Source organism: Cololabis saira, chromosome 17 (assembly GCF_033807715.1).
Source record: "Cololabis saira isolate AMF1-May2022 chromosome 17, fColSai1.1, whole genome shotgun sequence".
Taxonomy (NCBI): Eukaryota; Metazoa; Chordata; class Actinopteri; order Beloniformes; family Belonidae; genus Cololabis; species Cololabis saira.
The window spans coordinates 17,493,489-17,514,068 of NC_084603.1; the positions used below are offsets into that span (position 1 = coordinate 17,493,489).

Below are 20,580 nucleotides of genomic sequence, written 5' to 3' on the forward strand. Positions count from 1 at the left end.
ATTTGGCATGCAAGACAGACTTGGCGATAAATTTGATATTTCATGGTTTGCATTAATGGGCGTGGCCTAACAGCTCAACAGCGCCCCCTAGAATACTTTTCTCTGCCATAGATTTTGAATGGTTTGACATAGGAAGTTGTGGGTGGTGTCATGGGACTCTGTATGGAGTCCTTGAGCTTCGTTGGCCTTAATTAGCCCCGCCCCTTCTTCTGATTGGTTGTCCCGATTTTCTGCTATAACTTTTGAATGGTTTGACATAGAGAGTCGTGGGTGGTATCATCAGATTCGTTATGGAGTCCTTGAGCTTCGTTGGCCTTAATTAGCCCCGCCCCTTGTTCTGATTGGTTGTCCCTTTTTTCTGCTATAACTTTGGAATGGTTTGACATAGGAAGTCGTGGGTGGTGTCATGGGACTCTGTAATGAGTTCTTAAGCTTCGTTGGCCTTAATTAGCCCCGCCCCTTCTTCTGATTGGTTGTCCCGATTTTCTGCTATAACTTTGGAATGGTTTGACATAGTCGTGGGTGGTGTCATCAGATTCTGTATGGAGTCCTTGACCTTCATTGGCCTGAATTAGCCCCGCCCCTTCTTCTGATTGGTTGTCCCTTTTTTCTGCTATAACTTTTGAATGGTTTGACATAGTCGTGGGTGGTGTCATTTCTGATATGCTTATGGGGGGCGGTGGCCGTGAGTGCGAGGGCCCGTTCATCGCTGCTTGCAGCTTTAATTACATTATTATTATGTATATATTATTCTTTATTATAGTGGCTAAGTTATGAGTTTTTGACGCGCAAGTTACTGTTTGTTACTGTCAGTTTGTAAAAGCATGTTTTTAACACTGTTTTAACAGTGTTCTAATGGTGTTTTGACGATTTTTAACAGTATTTTGACAGCGAGTATTTAACCGTGTTTTCTAGTACTTAACCTAAATTCGAGTATTTACCCATGTTGTTTGCTGTCGCCATGACGACGGAGGTGGCGTAAGTGATGTGAAATTATTGTTTTTAATAAAGACCATAAGCGTTTCCTACTTCTAACCAATCATAAGTGGTGCATTAACCTAACCAGACCTTAACCAGAGCGTCGTCCAGCCACAAATTATCATTTTTAATTGCTTTTGAAACAGGAAGTGGAGACAGGCGATATTTAAATTCATTGTTTTAACCATTCTCCCATTCCGTCAAACACAGGGAATTCCCTGGGCATCCACTCTTTGTCAGAGATCAGAGATCCTGATCACGTGACGAGGCCCCGACGTGGACGTGTTCTTTTTATTTTTTTTATTTATAAACTTTATTTCACATTTCAATTTATGGATCGTGGATGTGTGGTGATTGATTACTGTTACGTGGAAGTAAACCGTTAAATATATTGTGCTTTTCAACGGTAAATATTAAAATAAACCGTGCAAAGGTACATTTACAACTTATATTGAATCACTGGGGAAATGTGCACGTTTGATTTGAGTGTCTTTTCAGAGCATGTAATTGTTTATTTGTTGACATTGATGCCACTGGTTAGAGAGGTCCGTCTCCCCATGCGTCCGTTGGGCCTCAAAGATAGAGCTGACCTTGCTAAGGATTTAATAGGCAAGCAGGTAAATTGTATCGATATACAGTGTCTGTGAAAGCCAGAAATCTTGCTTGTTTGTATGTGACCAAATACTTATTTTACCCAGGAATTTACCAATGAATTCAGTAAAAATCCTACAATGTGATTTCCTGGATTATTTCTGTCTCTCATAGTTGAGATATACCGTATTTCCGCACTATAAGGCGCACCTAAAAGCCTTCATTTTTTCAAAGGCTGACCATGCGCCTTATAATCCGGTGCGCCCTTATATATGGATCACTATTGAGCCGCAACAGGTCTCGCAACCATAGACATATATACGTAGACGCCTCATGACATGCTGGAGCGTAATCCAGCGTGGCCGCCATCTTGGATGGGTCTCCTCACTCCAGGCATCATTGAATGTTCGATTTTCTTCAGATGTTTTTCTATTCTTACATTTCTCCATACTTGACCTTGCTGGGGTTGAAAGTCGCGACGAATGGATGACGTTTTGGCGGGAATACCGGCTTTCACGAGTATGACGTTTATTTTGAGCGACGAAAAACAATAAAATATATTTATTCTAATATGTCAAGATCACAATAATCTTCCAATTTAGAACTAAAATATTAAAGAACTAACACAAATAAAATACACTTCAATTCAATACTTATTTTTTGTTTTTTTTGTAATTTTATTTTCCCAAGCCACTCGGAGCCGCGGTATAAGGATGAAAGAGTAAACCCTTGGTCTAATGGATGCAGAACGTAACCCCAGTCTCTACTGTAGCGCCTTATAATGTGGTGCGCCTTATATATGGAAACTGTTTTAAAATACGTCATTCATTGAAGGTGCGCCTTATAGTGCGGAAAATACAGTACTGTACCTATGATGAAAATTACAGGCCTCTCTAATCTTTTTAAGTGGGAGAATTTGCACAACTGGTGACTGACTAAATACTTTTTTGCCCCACTTTAACACATTTCAGATATTTGAAAAAAAAGTCAGTGCCTAGCAATAAAATACACATTTATGAGGTGTGAGAGGACGAGCCAGTGATTGATCATCAATGTAGTTTATTATATTGACAAACGGTTGCAGTCTGAGCCAGAACTGAAAGTTTGAAATGCAGTTTGGGGGAGATCCTGATGGGAGGAGCGAGCTCTAAGACTTTAGTTTGAAAACTACAGGGAATGATGGATTTTTGGTTAAAGCCAGTAAAACGTATATTACAGTAATATAAAGCGCATGGATGATGATGCTCTGACAATAGTCTTCTTAATGTGACTCAAAAGAACAAATATAACATTTAGTTAGTTAGTTAGTTAGTTAATTAGTTTAAATGTATTGTCCTTTGGGAATTCTTTTTGCATCTGTGGCAGTCACAATACATAGTCAAAAACAAAAACAGAACAATATACAAGACAATTCGACATAGAACGATTAAGTGCAGTATAGAACAACACTATACAATAACATAACTTAACACAATGAATAGAATCTTTGATCCTAAAGTCCTTCACACCAAACCTAGCAGATTATGAAATTAATAAACTATCTATAATTTATTTAGCAGAGTTATACTAGAGGAATAAAAGATCTTTGGGCCCGGGAGATCTGCAGAGGCGGTACCTTATACCTCCATCCTGATGGTAACCGCAGATATTCTGCATTGAGGGGATGAGATATTTCACTGCAGATTGTCCTCCCTTTCCCCGTCACACGGGATTCACAGACTGACTTGTTGTTGGCCTACAATCTTGCTAGACATGTTGACAATCTTACTGAGTTTGTTCTTATTACCTATCAACAGTGAAATGAACCAAGCAATAAAGCAAAAAGTGGCTTTCGGCTCTCGACGAAGGCGGACGCTTTTTCTGCTCCTCTCCCTTATCTATCTGCCCGGCTACTGCTTTTGTTTGTCTCGTCTTCAGAGTCTCTTCTTTTCACTCCTCCGAAACTCTACAATCATGGAATTGATTAACTGGTCTCTCAGAACAATTGACCAAATTTTGGCGACAAGAAGACAGGGGGTAAGGGAGCCCTCTTGCCCCGATGGGACATTTTTCGCTGGATACACAATGGATTCCTACAAATACCGGAAACCTTTGTGTTTGGCGATTCCTACAAATACCGGAAACCTTTGTGTTTGGCGATTCTGTCTGTCGAGGACGTTGAAGATGCCTTCATATTGGATTTATGATAGCAGGATTTCTCTTGATTATCTTCTTGATCGGAGGAGGGGGATTCCTGGTCTACCGACAAACGCGTAAGTCGTTGACAGCTGTTTTGGCTCTTTCAGAGCTGCCGGACGTGGCTGAAGGGTCAAGCAAAGTGATCAACACTCAAACTTTAACTTTGGGGGAGCAAAGCCGTAAGCTGGATGCGATTCTCGAACAGAATCGCAGGCTGGCGGCGGTCTTTGAGCTCATTGGCAAGATGGAGAAGTTGGAAGCTTGGCTTGGCGGAAATTGATCACAAATTCGTCTGATTGGAGTCGCCATTGATAAACCAGAGACTGAAGGCAGACGGAAAATTACTGAGGCTGCCTGTTCTTGTAATATAATTGTTGATTCTATAATCTGGCCTTGACAGGGCGGTTTTGGCCGATCGCTCCGGTCACAATCTTTCTGGTGGAATGTAAAAAATATGACTCTGCCCCCACTAACCCTCCCCTCTCCCACGAACATCTGCGAACCCTGTTTTCAGAACTGTACCGAGCCGCCTGATAACGTCAAGGACATTGGCTGAGAGCAGCTCTGAGCGAAGTTCACGGACTCATAGCTACACCTACACTTACTGATAACCACATCTCCCTCAACTCAACGGCTTCCTCGGCTCCCCCTTCTTATCAGCCCCCCCCCAACAGTCTCCGGGTTTCGAGCGCCACGAAGCCGCGGCCCTCACTTGGATGTACTCTGCCTGGCTTTAGTTCGCTGTAGTCGTGGAGATTAAATGGCATCTAATACCTATTTTAAACAGGCCTTGAATGTCTTAAAAACAAGCTTTTGATTGTTTTTGCTAAATAAATTAGAAATTCATCCTCTGAGCCATGTCTTTATTTTCCCATTCTCTAACCTCATTATCTATGCAGGATTCTGAGTGGGCGGGGCTATGATAATGAGGCACTTTGCTGATTGGCTGCCTGAATGACGCGATACACCGCTACGAAAAAATGCCGGAAGCTCCGGCCGGCGGAGTTAGTTGTTGGCGTGGTTTCACGCATTGGAGGCCAACCTATGTAAATCGCTCCCGTCATTATGTAACGACGGGAGCAGAATCTGAACGGCTCATAGATCCACATCACACTGGACGGCTCATCCGGGCGGCTGTACAGACACTGCAGAATTTGGTTGCTTTCCTCCGTCTCCGAGTTGGCAGGCTGAGGGGAGACCACTTTATATATGTTAAAGCAAGAGAAAACCTGTTTGTCATAATAGTTCCCTTTAAGCTTATTTTTCGGCAGTCTGTAAAACGATAACTCAGATTTCTTGCTAAATCTATGAGTACAGTCGATCGCACAACAGCTCTTTCCCATTTTAGATGTTTTCGAGTTGCTCAAACTGAAAGTCTACGCTGCCACTCAGTCTTTCTGCCACTCAGTCTTTCTGCCACTCAGTCTTTCTGACACTCAGTGGGCGTAACCCGCCGTGAAGTCGCATCTGGGACGTCATGTGCATTATCTCTATAGTCCTTCAAATGAAATTCAAACTGATTCTTTAGCATGAAAAAACTCTTCGCTGTTGCGTTTCTTCAGCAGTTTCAGACCAAACGTTTAGAATGATGGTTGTATTGTGTTCATTATGTCTTCAGATAGATATCCTAAGGTTTCTTTTTTTCAAACAAAGTTCCGACTTCTTACCTTCAATCTAACAGTTTCGGCGGTTCTCCCGCCTTCCTCAGAGTGTCACGTGATGGGAAGTGACAACGTCCTTATCAGCTGTTTTTACTATGAGGGCGTGGCCGACCTGCCAGGTTTGACAGGTCGGCCACGCCCCCCGCTCTCCTCCCGCCGCTCCAAGATATTGGTCCATGTGTGAGAGAGCATGTACACTCCCTCATCTCTGTTCATCGTTTGTTGTCCTTGTTTCCTTATTTCTATGGCCTCCAAAATCCAGCGCTGGTGTCTTTTGTCCTCAGTGCGGATGACTCTGGCTTTGTCCCAGTTCATAATAGGGTTTTCCCTTTTGCAATGGTCTGTTATGGCTGCAGCCCCGCCCCTTCCTATACGCAGAGTACGCACATTGCGTAAGGCCCCCGACGGCCAGGGGCCCCCAATTGCCTGAGCGAATTTGCGGAATTTAGGCAAAGAACGTACTATAGGATCCTCCCACTATCTGAGTACTACAGACAGACCCCTCGCCACAGCTGCTGCTACGGTATTTGCGCAGTGGTGCGTTGTGAATCCAAAAACGTAACTTGACGTTCAATCTCATGCGTGCACGGTGCAGGAGCCAGCAGCTGTTTGTTTACGTTTACGAGCCGGCGACCGAGCCGGCGCTAAAAAGAAAACCTAGTTCAGAGTTACAGTAGTAACAGTAACACCAACACTGCAGACTGCAAAATGAAAAGGATATATCCTTCAGGGTGCGAAAAAAAGAAAAAGAAGCAACGGAATGATGAGCTGCGTCAACAACAGTCAGGTAACCAGCCAACGTGACTTCCATGCAACTTGCAGTGTTGCAGACTAGTAACGTCAATGTCGTGTTTTTGTTTTTAAAGAGGAATTTTTATATTTTACTATGTCATCATGTAATTAAGATACGGTAGATATTCGCTTAGAGAATGATGTTGTGTGGTGGTGTGGAACTTTGGAAGTTGAATTGTGGAAATAATCAGTACTCGAATTGAGGGGGGATGAGGGGGGATGGCATCCCCCCTCATCCCCCCTGAAATAAAAACGGTCCAAATCATCCCCCCCTGAAATAAAAACGGTCCAAATCATCCCCCCCTGAAATAAAAACGGTCCAAATCATCCCTCCCTGAAATAAAAACGGTCCAAATCATCCCCCCTGTAAAACTGCCATCCCTCCTTTCCATCCCTTATGTCATTTCATCAATGAATGTGGTTTTACTGCTATTTCAACATTTAGAGTCATCACCAGAAAAATAACTTGTTTGACAATTTTCACCTGTTTCAATTAAATTTTCACCTGAAATAAGTAGAAAAATCTGCCAGTGGGACAAGATTTATCTTCTTATTACAAGCAAAAAAATCTTGTTCCACTGGCAGATTTTTCTACTTATTTCAAGTGAAAATCTACTTGAAACAGGGGACATTTTTTTTTTCCAGTGATGAGTCTTGTTTTAAGTGTAATGAGATTTTTTTTTACTAAAATGAGACATTTTAACTAGATATAAGACAAATATTCTTGTTAAGATTTTGAGTTTTTGTAGTGATCCATTTTACTTGTGAAGGACAGAGGCATATTGATAAGTTCAGAAAAGTGTTTTTTATTGTTGTGTTTTGATGTATTTGATGTAAGCCCAGTGGATATTTAAAGCTTACAGAAGGCTGCATTTAACTGCTGCTATGTCATTCCTGCAGTATTTCTGCAGGTGTTTTGGTCACTGCTATTATTTGTAATATATTATATTATATTATTTGTAATCAGCACAAATTATCTGTCCCCATATGATAAAATCCACCATCCCCCCTGATTTTATTTTACAACTCGAGTACTGGAAATAATAATAAAACAGTGACATACCTCCAATCTGTGGGGGGACACCATGGAGGTATGAATGAAAATGGGGGAAATTCCCCATTGTTGTGGTGAACTTGCCACAGTGTTATACACAAGAAAATCATGCACAATCTACAGCATGATTTTTTGTCGTCAAATCGGCCCAAATCGTGCCCAAATTGGCCCAAATCGCCCAAATCGCCACAGGATGGGCAGCCGGCTTTTCCGGCTGCCACGATTCCTGCTTAGGGCCCCCTGGGAGCCAGGATCGGCACTGTATGGCTGACTTGTGGGTCTCTTGCAATTTAGAATGATGGTAATAAGACATGAAGTGGTCCGAGCTGACCTTTTTTCTTCCGACCCCTCTCATCCTGCAGACAGCCCTCTGGAGCTGCCCCTGTTCCAGCTCATCCCCTCCCAGAGGCAGCTGGTTTTCCACGGGGACCGGCTCCCCCTGCAGTGCACCGCCTCCTCCGTGGACCCCTCCATGGAGCTGCGGTGGCGTCACAACGGCCTGGTCGTGACCACGCAGGAGGACCGGGGCGTCTACGTGGAGGAGACGCTGCTCCACGACTGCTGCCTGCTGACCAGGTACTAACAGAGGAGGAGGAGGAGGAGGAGGAGGAGGAGGAAGGGGGAGGAAGGACCGGAGAATTCAATTCAATTCAATTGTATTTGTATAGCATCTAATACAACAGATGTTGTCTCCAGACGCTTTCCAGAGACCCAGAACATGAACATAAACCCCCGAGCAATTATTACATAAAGGCAGGTGGAAGCAGCAACGGGATGTCCTTCCTTCCTTCCTTCCTTCCTTCCTTCCTTCCTTCCTTCCTTCCTTCCTTCCTTCCTTCCTTCCTTCCTTCCTTCATTCATTCATTCATTCATTCATTCATTCCTTCCTTCTGCTCTCTCCTTCCTTCTTCCCTTCCTCTTTTTTCCCTTCCTTCCTTATTTCCTTGTTTTCTTCCTTCCTTCCTTCCTTCCTTCCTTCCTTCCTTCCTTCCTTCCTTCCTTCCTTCCTTCCTTCCTTCCTTCCTTCTTGACTTCCTCTTTTCTCCCTTCATTCATTCATTCATTCATTCATTCCTTCCTTCTGCTCTCTCCTTCCTTCTTCCCTTCCTCTTTTTCCCTTCCTTCCTTATTTCCTTGTTTCCTTCCTTCCTTCCTTCCTTCCTTCCTTCTTGACTTCCTCTTTTCTCCCTTCATTCATTCATTCATTCATTCATTCATTCATTCATTCATTCATTCCTTCCTTCCTTCTGCTCTCTCCTTCCTTCTTCCCTTCCTCTTTTTTCCCTTCCTTCCTTATTTCCTTGTTTCCTTCCTTCCTTCCTTCCTTCTTGACTTCCTCTTTTCTCCCTTCCTTCATTCATTCATTCCTTCCTTCCTTCTTTCCTCCTTCTCTCTCCTTCCTTCTTCCCTTCCTCTTTTTTCCATTCCTTCCTTATTTCCTTGTTTTCTCCCTTCCTTCCTTCCTTCCTTCCTTCCTTCCTTCCTTCCTTCCTTCCTTCCTTCCTTCCTTCTTTTTTCCCTTCCTTCCTTCTTTCCTCCTGCTCTCTCCTTCCTTCTTCCCTTCCTCTTTTCTCCCTTCCTTCCTTCTTTCCTTGTTTTCTCCCTTCCTTTTCCCTTCCTTCCTTCTTTCCTCCCTTCCTTCTTTCCTCCCTTTCTTCTTTTCATTCACACCAGCGGCCTGTTGCGCTAACACACATCCACCCTCCACAACGATGTGAGGAAGCAGATAAAGTTGATGCTTCCTGCTACCTAAATGTCAGGTTTCATAGAGAATGCAGAGTAACGTGGAGCAGACTTGTTCATTTACTCTGCACAAGTGAGGCCCCCCCACACTCAGACCCTTCCTCTCCGGCTCTCACTCACTCACTCATCGGAGCTGTGATTTACCTTTTGTTACTGGCGCCCTTGATAAGGATCTGAAAGGACAGCGCCGAATTGGCTTGGCAGCCCTCCAAAAGCTAAGAGCAATCTGCAGCTCATCTCCAGAGATTGACCATCCAGCCGCCCCACAGCTCTCGCCGAGCGCCGGCTGATCACACGCTCAGAGGAGCAGATGCTGAATCATAATTGCGCTGATAAAGGAGGCTGACATCGTGATGTTTGCACTTTTTTTTTTCTTATCTTCTATCTTCTTCCTATCTTTGCATTCATGTCGGTCTGCAGCACATGTGAACGTGTGTGTGTGAGCAGTACTCGAGTTGTAAAAAACAATCAGGGGGGATGGTGGATTTTATGATATGGGGACAGATAATTTGTGCTGATTACAAATAATATAATATATTACAAATAATAGCACTGACCAAAACACCTGCAGAAATACTGCAGGAATGACATAGCAGCAGTTAAATGCAGCCTTCTGTAAGCTTTAAATATCCACTGGGCTTACATCAAATACACCAAAACACAACAATAAAAAACACTTTTCTGAACTTATCAATATGACTCTGTCCTTCACAGGATAAGTAAAATGGATCACTGCAAAAACTCAAAATCTTAGCAAGAATATTTGTCTTATTTCTAGTTAAAATGTCTAATTTTAGTAAAAAAAAATCTCATTACACTTAAAACAAGACTCATCACTGGAAAAAACAACAATTTTCACCTGTTTCAAGTAGATTTTCACTTGAAATAAGTAGAAAAATCTGCCAGTGGAACAAGATTTTTTTGCTTGTAATGAGAAGATAAATCTTGTCCCACTGGCAGATTTTTCTACTTATTTCAAGTGAAAATGTACTTGAAACAGATGAAAATTGTCAAATAAAAAGTTATTTTTGTGATAATGACTCTTGTTTTAAGTGTAATGAGATTTTTTTGACTGAAAATTAGACATTTTAACTAGAAATAAGACAAATATTCCTGGTAAGATTTTGAGTTTTTGCAGTGTACATTACAATACAAAACACTGTTGTGTCTTAACTGAGTTTTTGCAGTGTAACAAAGTAACAAATGTAACAAATTTATTGTCGGAAAGTGTTAAAGTCGTGTTCCATGTATCCCTTTTTAAATTTCCGCACCTGCCCCTCCAAAAGGTCTCTGCACGTCGCTGCTGAACATTCTGGTTTCTGATTTCAAGTGAAAATGTACTTGAAACAGGTGAAAATTGTTATTTTTTTAAGTTATTTTTCTGGTGATGACTCTAAATGTTGAAATAGCAGTAAAACCACATTCATTGATGAAATGACATAAGAGATGGAAAGGAGGGATGGCAGTTTTACAGGGGGGATGATTTTGACCGTTTTTATTTCAGGGGGGGATGCCACCCCCCTCATCCCCCTCATCCCCCTCAACTCCAGTACTGTGTGTAAGAGTGAGTGATCGAAAGTGCATTTGGTAAAGTAACGCAGCAGCGGGGTTGAGATGCGAGAGGTTGCGGCTCGGTTTAACTGCTGCCTGGTCTGAGTTGCCCACTCTAACATAAATATTGATGAAGAGCTGACAGAAATATGTTTCCCTGTGTCAAACAGGGCCAGAAAGCTTCTTGTTGTGTGGTTTATTTGGCAACCAGAACACCAGCTCCTTTTCAGCTCGGGTTCCAGACAGCTCCATCAATCTCCTTGTTATAAAGCCCACAGCGTCACTGTTTCTTTCTTCCTTTTATTAGGTACCAGCTAACGCTCAGATAATGTTTCTCTGCGCTGCCTGCGCTGCCGCGCCGTAAATAATTGGATTAAAGGTAGTATTTATGCCTTCGACTTTTGCTCTTTTCCTGGCGGTTTGTGTAATCAAGTCATTCGTCAGCGTGGAAAATACGGGATCCTCTGGGTTTTTTACCATTTCAGTGTTAAAATCCAGGTATTAGATCCATTTCTGCTATTCATTCTTTAACTTTTATGGAAAAGTTAAGAGTTAACCCTTGAGCTGTGTTCGGGTCGAAATGACCTAATTCTCCTGTTACTTCTTCCCTTCCTTCCTTCCTTCCTTCCTTCCTTCCTTCCTTCCTTCCTTCCTTCCTTCCTTCCTTCCTTCCTTCCTTCCTTCCTTCCTTCCTTCCTTCCTTCCTTCCTTCCTTCCTTCCTTCCTTCCTTCCTTCCTTCCTTCCTTCCTTCCTTCCTTCCTTCCTTCCTTCCTTCTTTCCTCCTGCTCTCTCCTTCCTTCTTTCCTCCTGCTCTCTCCTTCCTTCTTCCCTTCCTCTTTTCTTCCTTCCTTCCTTCCTTCCTTCCTTCCTTCCTTCCTTCCTTCCTTCCTTCCTTCCTTCCTTCCTTCCTTCCTTCCTTCCTTCCGTCCTTCCTACCTTCCTTATTTCCTCCTGCTCTCTCCTTCCTTCTTCACTTCCTCTTTTCTCCCTTCCTTCCTTCCTTCCTTCCTTCCTTCCTTCCTTCCTTCCTTCCTTCCTTCCTTCCTTCCTTCCTTCCTTCCTTCCTTCCTTCCTTCCTTCCTTCCTTCCTTCCTTCCTTCCTTCATTCCTTCTTTCCTCCCTTCCTTCTTTTCTCCCTTCTTTCCTCCTGCTCTCTCCTTCCTTCCTTCCTTCCTTCCTTCCTTCTTCTCTTCCTCCTCCTTCCTTGACCCGAAGACAGCACAAGGGTTACATTTCAGCACCTGCCCCTCCACGGGTCTCTGCACGTCGCTGCTGAACATTCTGGTTTCACCTTGAAGGAAGTGTCTTCTCTGCGTTGGCATCGTTGCTCACGCTGCTTCAACGCTGCACGACAAATCCAGACTTTAAGCTTTAAGCCAGCGCTAAATCCTGCGTGTTAAGTCTCTCCACTCTGACGGGCCGTGCAGGGCAAGGCCGACTGGCTCAGAGGACGAACCGCGCAAGGTGAACGACACCCACGGATACGTTACACCGAGCGCCAATCAACTGACAAAACATTCGTCAAGGTTTATGTATTCACGACTTCGTCTATTTAGCTTTGACAGAACAATTGCTGGAGCAGGAACGGCGCTGCACCGGCTCCCTCCACTCGGCTCCATCAACGCCGTCACATAAGTTACAGCGGAGGGTGAAAGGTGATGTGGAGCTCACGCGCAGCAGACTGTTTTTGTTGGAGCCGGCACCCTCGTACACTCATCAGCTCGGGGAATAACGTCTGCTCTTTTTGCAGCCTTTTCTACAGGATGGAGACGATCTCAAGTGCCAAACAAAACATGACCTAAATAAGTTCCACCTGGGGAAGAAAACGGCTTTATTTGTGCACACATGCTGAAGTCGCGGGTAATTGGAAATGTGAGCCATAATCAGGATTGGGAGTGCGAAAGAGATTCCCCGGGACACTGAGCTGGAAGAGGGAGGTCAAAGTTGTGGGGGATTAGTTTTGATGAGGAGGAGAGGTGGAAAGATGGGACTGGAGAGGCTGACGGCGGGAGCAACAGCTGTCGTCAGTTAGTGAAAAAAAACCTAAAGGCTCCACTTGAGCCCTCATAGAGGAACACCCAAACATGTCAGAAGGAATCCACATCATGTTAATGTCACAATCTCACTGGTGGAAACTGTCCAGACTCTTACCTGACCAGGGCTGGGGATCCATTCAAATGTCAAGAATCGATTCCATTCCCATTCTTAACATTCAGAATCGATTATCAAGATTTGATTCGATCCAATATCGATTTGGGTTAGTGTTATTAACCCTTGTGCTGTCTTTGGGTCAAAGGAGGGTGAAGGGAAAAAAGAAGGAATGAAGGAAAGAAGGAAGTAAGGAAGAAAGGAGAAAAGAAGGAAGGAAGTAGGAAAGGGAGTAAGGAAGGGAGAAAAGATGGAAGGAAGGGAGAAAGAAAGGAAATAAGGGAGAAAAAGGAAAGAAATAAGGGAGGGAAGAAGGATGGAATGGATAAAATAAGGAAAGAAGGAAGGAAAAGCAAAGAAGGTAATAAAGGAAGGAATGGCGAAAGGGAGGTAGGAAGAAAAAGGAGTAAAAGAGGGTAAAAAAGGAGGAAAAGAGGAAAGGAAGAAGGAAGGAGAGAGCATGGCAGGAGGAAAGAAGGATAGAATTGGGTCATTTTGACCCAAAGACAGTACAAGGGTTAAAACTGTTTTTTGAGCTGTTGCATGAATTATATGACTGTAGTTCTGCAACATATTAATACTAGTATTATATTGAGATTAAACAGCAAGTATTGCAGCTAATGATGCTGTAAGGACCAATCAGCTCCCAGAATGCTGATAGAACTGCTTTCAGAAACATCGTGTGGGTCAGAATTACCAACCAGATCCAGGGAGGAAACAGAGACGGATGAAATCGGTTTAATTTTTTCTCACATTCTGTTGAAATGTTTTCCATTTTCGGTGTATTTCGGTTTTTAATTTTTGAGAATTTGGTTTTTAGCAATTTTTGCAAATGTAACCCCAAGACAGTATATAAAGTAATAAAAAATAGACAATTTATGCAATTATAACTGAAAACTTTAATGTTTTCATACCTTTAAACATATTTAAAAGGCAAAAACATGACACTATGTATTCTGTTGTCCAACAAAACATTCCTTTTTTGGGCATAAACAAAAAAATAACAAAAGTTGTAATGTAATGATAGAAAAAAAATTTGATCTTAAGACATATGAATCGATTTTTAGGAATTAATATGAGAATTGATTTAGAATTTAGAATTTTTTTCAATACAGGCCTACAACTGACTATGTGTAAATGTTTAAAGGGAAATACAGTATATGATGTTTATGACCTTGAAACCGCTCAAAATATGATTGGTAGCTTCGTCTTTGATGTAATCTAGTATCATTTTAGGTGTGTACTCTGACGAGACAATAAACAAACACGTGTCAAGCCCTCAAAGGTTCCAGGTCAAGTTCTTTTAGTGTTTTTTAATCTCACTGACGTGACATCAAGCTCCCTATCGGCACTTTTCCCTTAGTACCTACTCAGCCCGGCTCGCCTCCACTGGGATTGGTTCTTTCCCACTAGGGGTCTAACGTGCAGAGTAGATACTTTTCTGTATCTATTCTGCCGAGGTTCTAAGCGGCTGAGTCGGCTGTATCTGACATCATCACTCTACAGGCCACCGATTGGTCGGGGGGTTGGAGTCAGACGTCTGAGTCAGGAGGCGGAAATCGGCGAAAAAGTGACTATTCGAGAAACCAGGCCAAGTTGAGTCGAGCCGAGCTGAGTTGAGAGGAGCCGAGTAGGTACTAGTGGAAAAGTGCCTTAACTGGACTCAAAAACCGGACAGGTCATGCTCCTGAACGCCGTGTCCAGTCTGGGTGGGCTGTCTCCGCCAGAGACGACCCACTCAGAGAAGAGAGTCAGGGAGGGTGATGGCCAATATGTTTTTGTTTGTTGGTTGTTTTCTCTTTTAAACTGTGACAAACTTTGTTCTCATTTTCAATAGTCAAAAAAAGAAAAAGCAGAGCAAGGGGTTCAAAGCATTCAGCCTCAGCAACACATGACACACTCGTTAAGCGTGGGTTTGGTATTGCTTCACAACCTTACATTGGTTGGAATTGTTGCACATTTACAGCATTCACAGCTTTTAAGATGTGCAGAAATGGTTGGTAAATCAAAGATGAACTCATTCAATCAGGGTCAGCCGGTAACTCGTCTGCAGCTCGTTACTCTCAGCCAGAACTAAGGTCCAAAACACACTGATCTCCAAGATTTGACAGCCAATCCGAAGATGGAGGAGTCAAACACATCGGGTCTACGAGTGCAGCAGTCCTGCCGCCTTCTAGATGGGATTGATTGGATCAGAAAAGTGACCAATAACAGCAGAGCGGGGGGTCAGAGGTCAGAGGGGCTGAAGGCCAACGAAGTCTGTGAAATCTGCTGCAATCTGCATCCAACCAGACACATGCAGGATAAAAAGACTTACTACTGGATCTTTAACCCTTGTGCTGTCTTCGGGTCAAGGAAGGAGGAAGAGAAGAAGGGAGGGAAGAATGACAAGAAGGAAGGAAGGAAGGAAGGAAGGAAGGAAGGAAGGAAGGAAGGAAGGAAGGAAGGAAGGAAGGAAGGAAGGAAGGAAGGAAGGAAGGAAGGAAGGAAGGAAGGAAGGAAGGAAGGAAGGAAGGAAGGAAGGAAGGGAAGAAGGGAAGAAATAAGGAAGGAAGGGATAAAAGAAGGAAGGGAGGATGGGAGAAAAGGAAGGGAGAAAAAAAGAAAGGGAGGAAAGAAGGAAGGAAGGGAGAAAGGAAGGAAGGAAGGAAGGAAGGAAGGATGGAAGGAGAGAGCAGGAGGAAAGAAGGAAGGAAGAATGACAAGAAGGAAGGAAGGAAGGAAGGAAGGAAGGAAGGAAGGAAGGAAGGAAGGAAGGAAGGAAGGAAGGAAGGAAGGAAGGAAGGAAGGAAGGAAGGAAGGAAGGAAGGAAGGAAGGAAGGAAGGAAGGACGGACGGACGGACGGACGGAAGGAAGGAAGGAAGGAAGGAAAGAAGGAAGGAAGGAACGCAACACTTTCGGACAATAACTTTGTTACATTTGTTGCTTTGTTACACTGCAAAAACTCAAAATCTTACCAGGAATATTTGTCATATTTCTAGTTAAAATGTCTAATTTTTAGTCAAACAATCTCATTACACTTAAAACAAGAGTCATTACCTGAAAAATAACTGGTTATTTGAAAATTTTCACTTTCCATCCCTTATGTCATTTCATCAATGAATGTGGTTTTACTGCTATTTCAACATATAGAGTCATCACCAGAAAAATAACTTATTTGACAATTTTCACCTGTTTCAAGTACATTTTCACTTGAAATAAGTAGAAAAATCTGCCAGTGGGACAAGATTTATATTTTCATTACAAGCAAAAAAATCTACTTGAAACAGGTGAAAATTGTTTTTTCCAGTGATGAGTCTTGTTTTAAGTTTAATGAGGTTTTTTTTTTTAAAAATGAGACATTTTAACTAGAAATAAGACAAATATTCTTGTTAAGGTTTTGAGTTTTTGCAGTGTACATTACAAAACAAAACACTGTTGTGTCTTAACTGAGGCCAAACTCTGTCGTCCTTTGTGCCGACTAGTTACCTGTCATCGTTACTGCAACACCGAGTGTTTCAGAGACAGAAGAAATGCTGCTATGATTGCTGATGATGCTATGAAACACTGTTGTGTTTTGTATTTTAATACCTTCTCTGAACTTCTTAAACCTTACCCACGAACCACGTATCAAAATAACAAACTAAAACTAATGCTGAAACTAATTGAAAACTAATGGAAACTAATGGAAAAATACAAAACTATAATTAGTCTGGATACCCACTAATCAAAACTAAAGTAATGCCAGAAAAACATTACAGATCTGAATCATAACATAAATATGAATTAATGAATTAATGAATTAATGAATGAATACAGTTTATTCAGTCATGACAACACAAAAACAACACAACACCAAAAAAACATTGTGCACAGCATTAACATTTCACACAAAACCAATAATCATATGTTGAACAATGACTGAAAAGGCATAGGCTGAAGCAAACTACTAAGCAAAGAAACAATAAAAGGCAAAGAAACAACATAAAAGCAAAGAAACATTAACAGATAGCCAATCGCACTTGTAAGCTTCAAAAATAACTTTACAAACCATTTTCTTAAAAACCAAAAGAGAATGAGATGTTTTTAAATGTATGTTGGCATCATTCCAGAATTTAACTCCAGTAATGGAGACAGATCTCCTTTTCATACCTTTTTTATCATACATACAACATAAATAACTGGTACGTGTGCTACAGTACCTGCTGGGCACATGATGAGGGGGATCATATCATTTTATTTAGCTGAATTATAATTAATTGTTAGATGATATTGGTGAATGAATGGCACGATAGGCCCACACTTGAAAAATCTTTTTTTTTTTAAATGCCTAAAAAAAAAAAGGCCTTTGACAGAAGGGCACTTTGGGCCAATCCCAATGTTCCCCCTACTTTCTACCACTAGCCCTCAAAATAAGGGCCACAAGGCGTAGGGCCCTTGTAATCTTCCCTAGGGATTGGGAGACCACTTGCTGCGTCACTGCGTGGTTTACGTTTGGGTACGTAAGCGGTCCTGGGCATTTCACGGATTTTTGTGAGATCAGGTTGAAAACGTTTCAGCTTCACATTAAGCCTGAATTATGGTTCTGTGTTAAATCGACGCAGAGCCTACAGTGTAGGTTACGCGCGCCGTACGGTGTGCGTCGCCGCGTAACCTACGCCGTAGGCTCTGCGTTGGTGTAACGTGGAACCATAAATCAGCCTTTATTCGGGCAAGATCTGAAAAACTTTGCAACAACGAGCAAGCGAGTGATTATGTACATTCACTGAGTGAATATTATGAAAGTAAAATATATATTCTCGCTAGAAATGTAATCAAAACGCAATTTTATGCAGAAACTAACTCAAAATATTGATTTTATTCACTAAAAAATTAGAAATCTCTGCCATGTTTTTTGGTGTCACGGCCAGAATCTTGAAAGTCACGTGACTTGGACGCAAAACGAATAGGCAGAAAAATGTAACAGTTATACAATTCAAGGGTTATTATTGTAACCCCTCTACGTTTTTGCACTTTGGACCAACGTATGTTGGTCCCGCAGGGTATGTTTTTATGTGAGACTGGGTTGCAACAAGGTGCTGGTCAGAAAGGATGTCGTCCATCCGCCTCGTTTGTTTCAGTATGCAAATGATGACATAAAGCATTCTGGGAAATGTTCTCTAGTCAGTGAGTCAGCGTCTGAAATCCCTCGCTGTGAAGGGCTAGATTCATACACACTAGCCCTTGTTATGTCCACTAGCCCTACATGCAAAGAGGAATTGGGACAGCACTACCCTCACGGGAACGTGCAAAATGTAGGGGTAGGGCTGAAAAGTAGGACTAGTGGGGGGGGGGGTCGGGACTGGCCCTTTGGGCATCTGAGCAAATGGGGCGGGTGCTTGAGCCCCCTCCTCCACCCCCTCTGCACGTGCATGCTCAGCAGCTATTCTCTTTATCCTAAATTCAGCTTTAGTCTGACTTATACAGGGTCAGGCAGGTGGGAGGTGTTTTTCTCTTCACTGAATTATAGATAACATCGTGAAACACTATTATCCCTGTGGGGACTATTTTACTGGCGTTATATATTTGCTTTATGTGCTTCATCACAATAGTGCTGCGAAGCTCCTCCGTCTACATTTCTCACTGGGAAAAGCAGCAAACAAACAGACCTCACAAGACCCGGTGCTTCTGCGCGACGGGCCAGACGCCTGCTGAGTGATGGCGTCAGGCCCGACTCCTCATATTAGCCGTGCCACAGGCCCAGGTGGGACCCGCCTCGGATTCCTGCGTCATTAATCAAACATTTGGGAGCCCTGGAGCTGGGCACAGCAGACACTTTGGATGTATCTTTCTTAATCTTCTCCATTTTTAATCAGGCTAATCTTGCACAAAATGGACAACCTGCTTCAGAAATATTACTGGAGGTGAAGGAAACGAGGAACTATCTGTTTCCTTCTTCATCCTTCAGGCCTAATAATAATAATAACTAGAAAATTTCAGGAAATTTTGATATGGGCATGCCCTACCGCCCATTCGTCCCCTCTTGCTGCTTTGGTTTGGGGCTGTAGTGGTTGTGTTCGGGGTGGTTCTATGTCAGTTTGAGGTGTTTACGGTTGTATTGCATTCATTCCTGTGCTCCCAATAGTTAATAATGGGGTGCGCTTTTTGGCGTCTAGCGCCCCCCACGGTGACACTTTTGACTGAAAAAAGTAATGCCCATCGAGGCAAGATGGAGAAGCATCTAACGATGTATGCCATGCATCGGTGCACATTGCGGTTCAGGCTGTGTTAGGTTGTGTAGTGGTTGTGTAGTGGTTGTTTTAGTGGTTGTGTAGTGGTTGTGTTTAAAGGGGACCTATTATGGCATTTAATGTATATTTTAAACAGGCCTTGAATGTCTTAAAAACAATCTAAAGCTTGTTTTTTCTACATAAATCAGAAATTCAGCCTGTGGGCCATCTCTCTAGTTTTACCGCTTCCAAGCTCAGAATCTGTGCTGGATCCTGAGGGGCGGGGCTATGATAATGAGGCTCTGTGCTGATTGGCTGCTTGAATGACGTGTAGCAGGGGAGGTAACAAAGCCTCGCTCCGGGCAGAAGAGCAGCGGCTCCGTACACAAAGCGTGTCTGTGGAGCTTCTGCGACAAAATCAATTCCATTGCTTTATTTTTTTTGTATTGGACTGTCCTAACTGGCCGTGAGTTTAACGGTTTCAGTGTGGAGAGAGAGCGTCCGATGTCACGCAGCCCGACGCGATAGTCGGACGCTCGAATGCAGTTACATGGTTTAAACAGATCTTAAGTCTGAATTACGGTTCTGCGTTAAATCGGCGTGTACCCTACGCCATAGGCTCTGCGTTGGTGTAACGCGGAACCATAAATCAGCCTTTAGTTCCCTGAAGAGGGAACCGGGTCACCTCATCTTCACACAGGAAGATTTAATTGAATTCTAAATGGGTACACCACAGTTCTTTACTCCAATTCCTCATCATTTTATTTCTTATGTTACAAGACAAATGAATCATGTTAACTGTAAAGAAATCACAACACTGTATGTTCACAAATTGCAACTTTATTATTAAAAAAATATAAGAACATAAGTTGTTTATCAATAACATGCAGTGTTTCCCCTACCATTATATAGGCCTGGCGGGGCCGCCAGGCCAACGAGACCCCCCGCCAGGCCTAAAAAAAAAAAAAAAAATCACTGATCATTTACGTTTAGGAGCCTCTGCAGCTGTTCTGCAACGGGAGTCAACCTGCTTCGTTGCCTAGTAACGCTACTGAGAGCGCGGGCATATTATTATATATTATGGGATGTATAGAGTTTGTAGCTAGCCAAAAAAAAAGAAAAAATATTGCGGGCGACAGACAACATGATATAAAGAAATGTTTCTGCAGGTCCGTGTGTTTGTGTTTGCATGAGACGCTGCAGAGCATGAAGGAAAACACAGCCCGACGACACACCAGGCGTCCGCGGGGTCCTAGTGCCAGCCATGTATGAGCGTCTAGGCTGATTTATGGTTCTGCAGCACACCAAAGGCGTAGGGTACGCGGAGACACGCACCGTACGTGCGCGTTGCCGTGTACCCTACGCCGTAGGCTCTGCGTTGGTGTACCGCGGACCATAAATCAGCCTTTACCGTCGTTGACACCGGTCCGACTGGTGACCCAGTAAAAACAACGCATTTAAACATCTGGCTGGGATCCCGAATGGCTTAATAACCATAAACAGCCCTTGGTTGTACCACAGTCCCCATGGTACATTTCCAATTTGTTGTTTAGCTTACATTTTTGTTCTGATTGAGCTTCTTTTTTTGGTAAGCAATAATGATGAAAATAACACAGACAATAGATTGTCTTTCCAGTAGAACCACTAAAGGTTCATTTTTCCCCCAGTCAAATGCATGTAACCCTGTTATAACC

At 42.9% G+C, this 20,580-nt stretch overlaps 1 protein-coding gene across 1 annotated transcript in view; it reads left to right on the forward strand.

Moving 5' to 3' along the window:
• LOC133464113 (adhesion G protein-coupled receptor A3) overlaps positions 1-20,580 on the forward strand; it is a 388,915-nt gene that overhangs the window by 108,602 nt on the left and 259,733 nt on the right. The window contains 1 exon segment of the mRNA XM_061746099.1: positions 7,617-7,830. Coding sequence (XP_061602083.1) covers positions 7,617-7,830 — 214 coding nt within the window.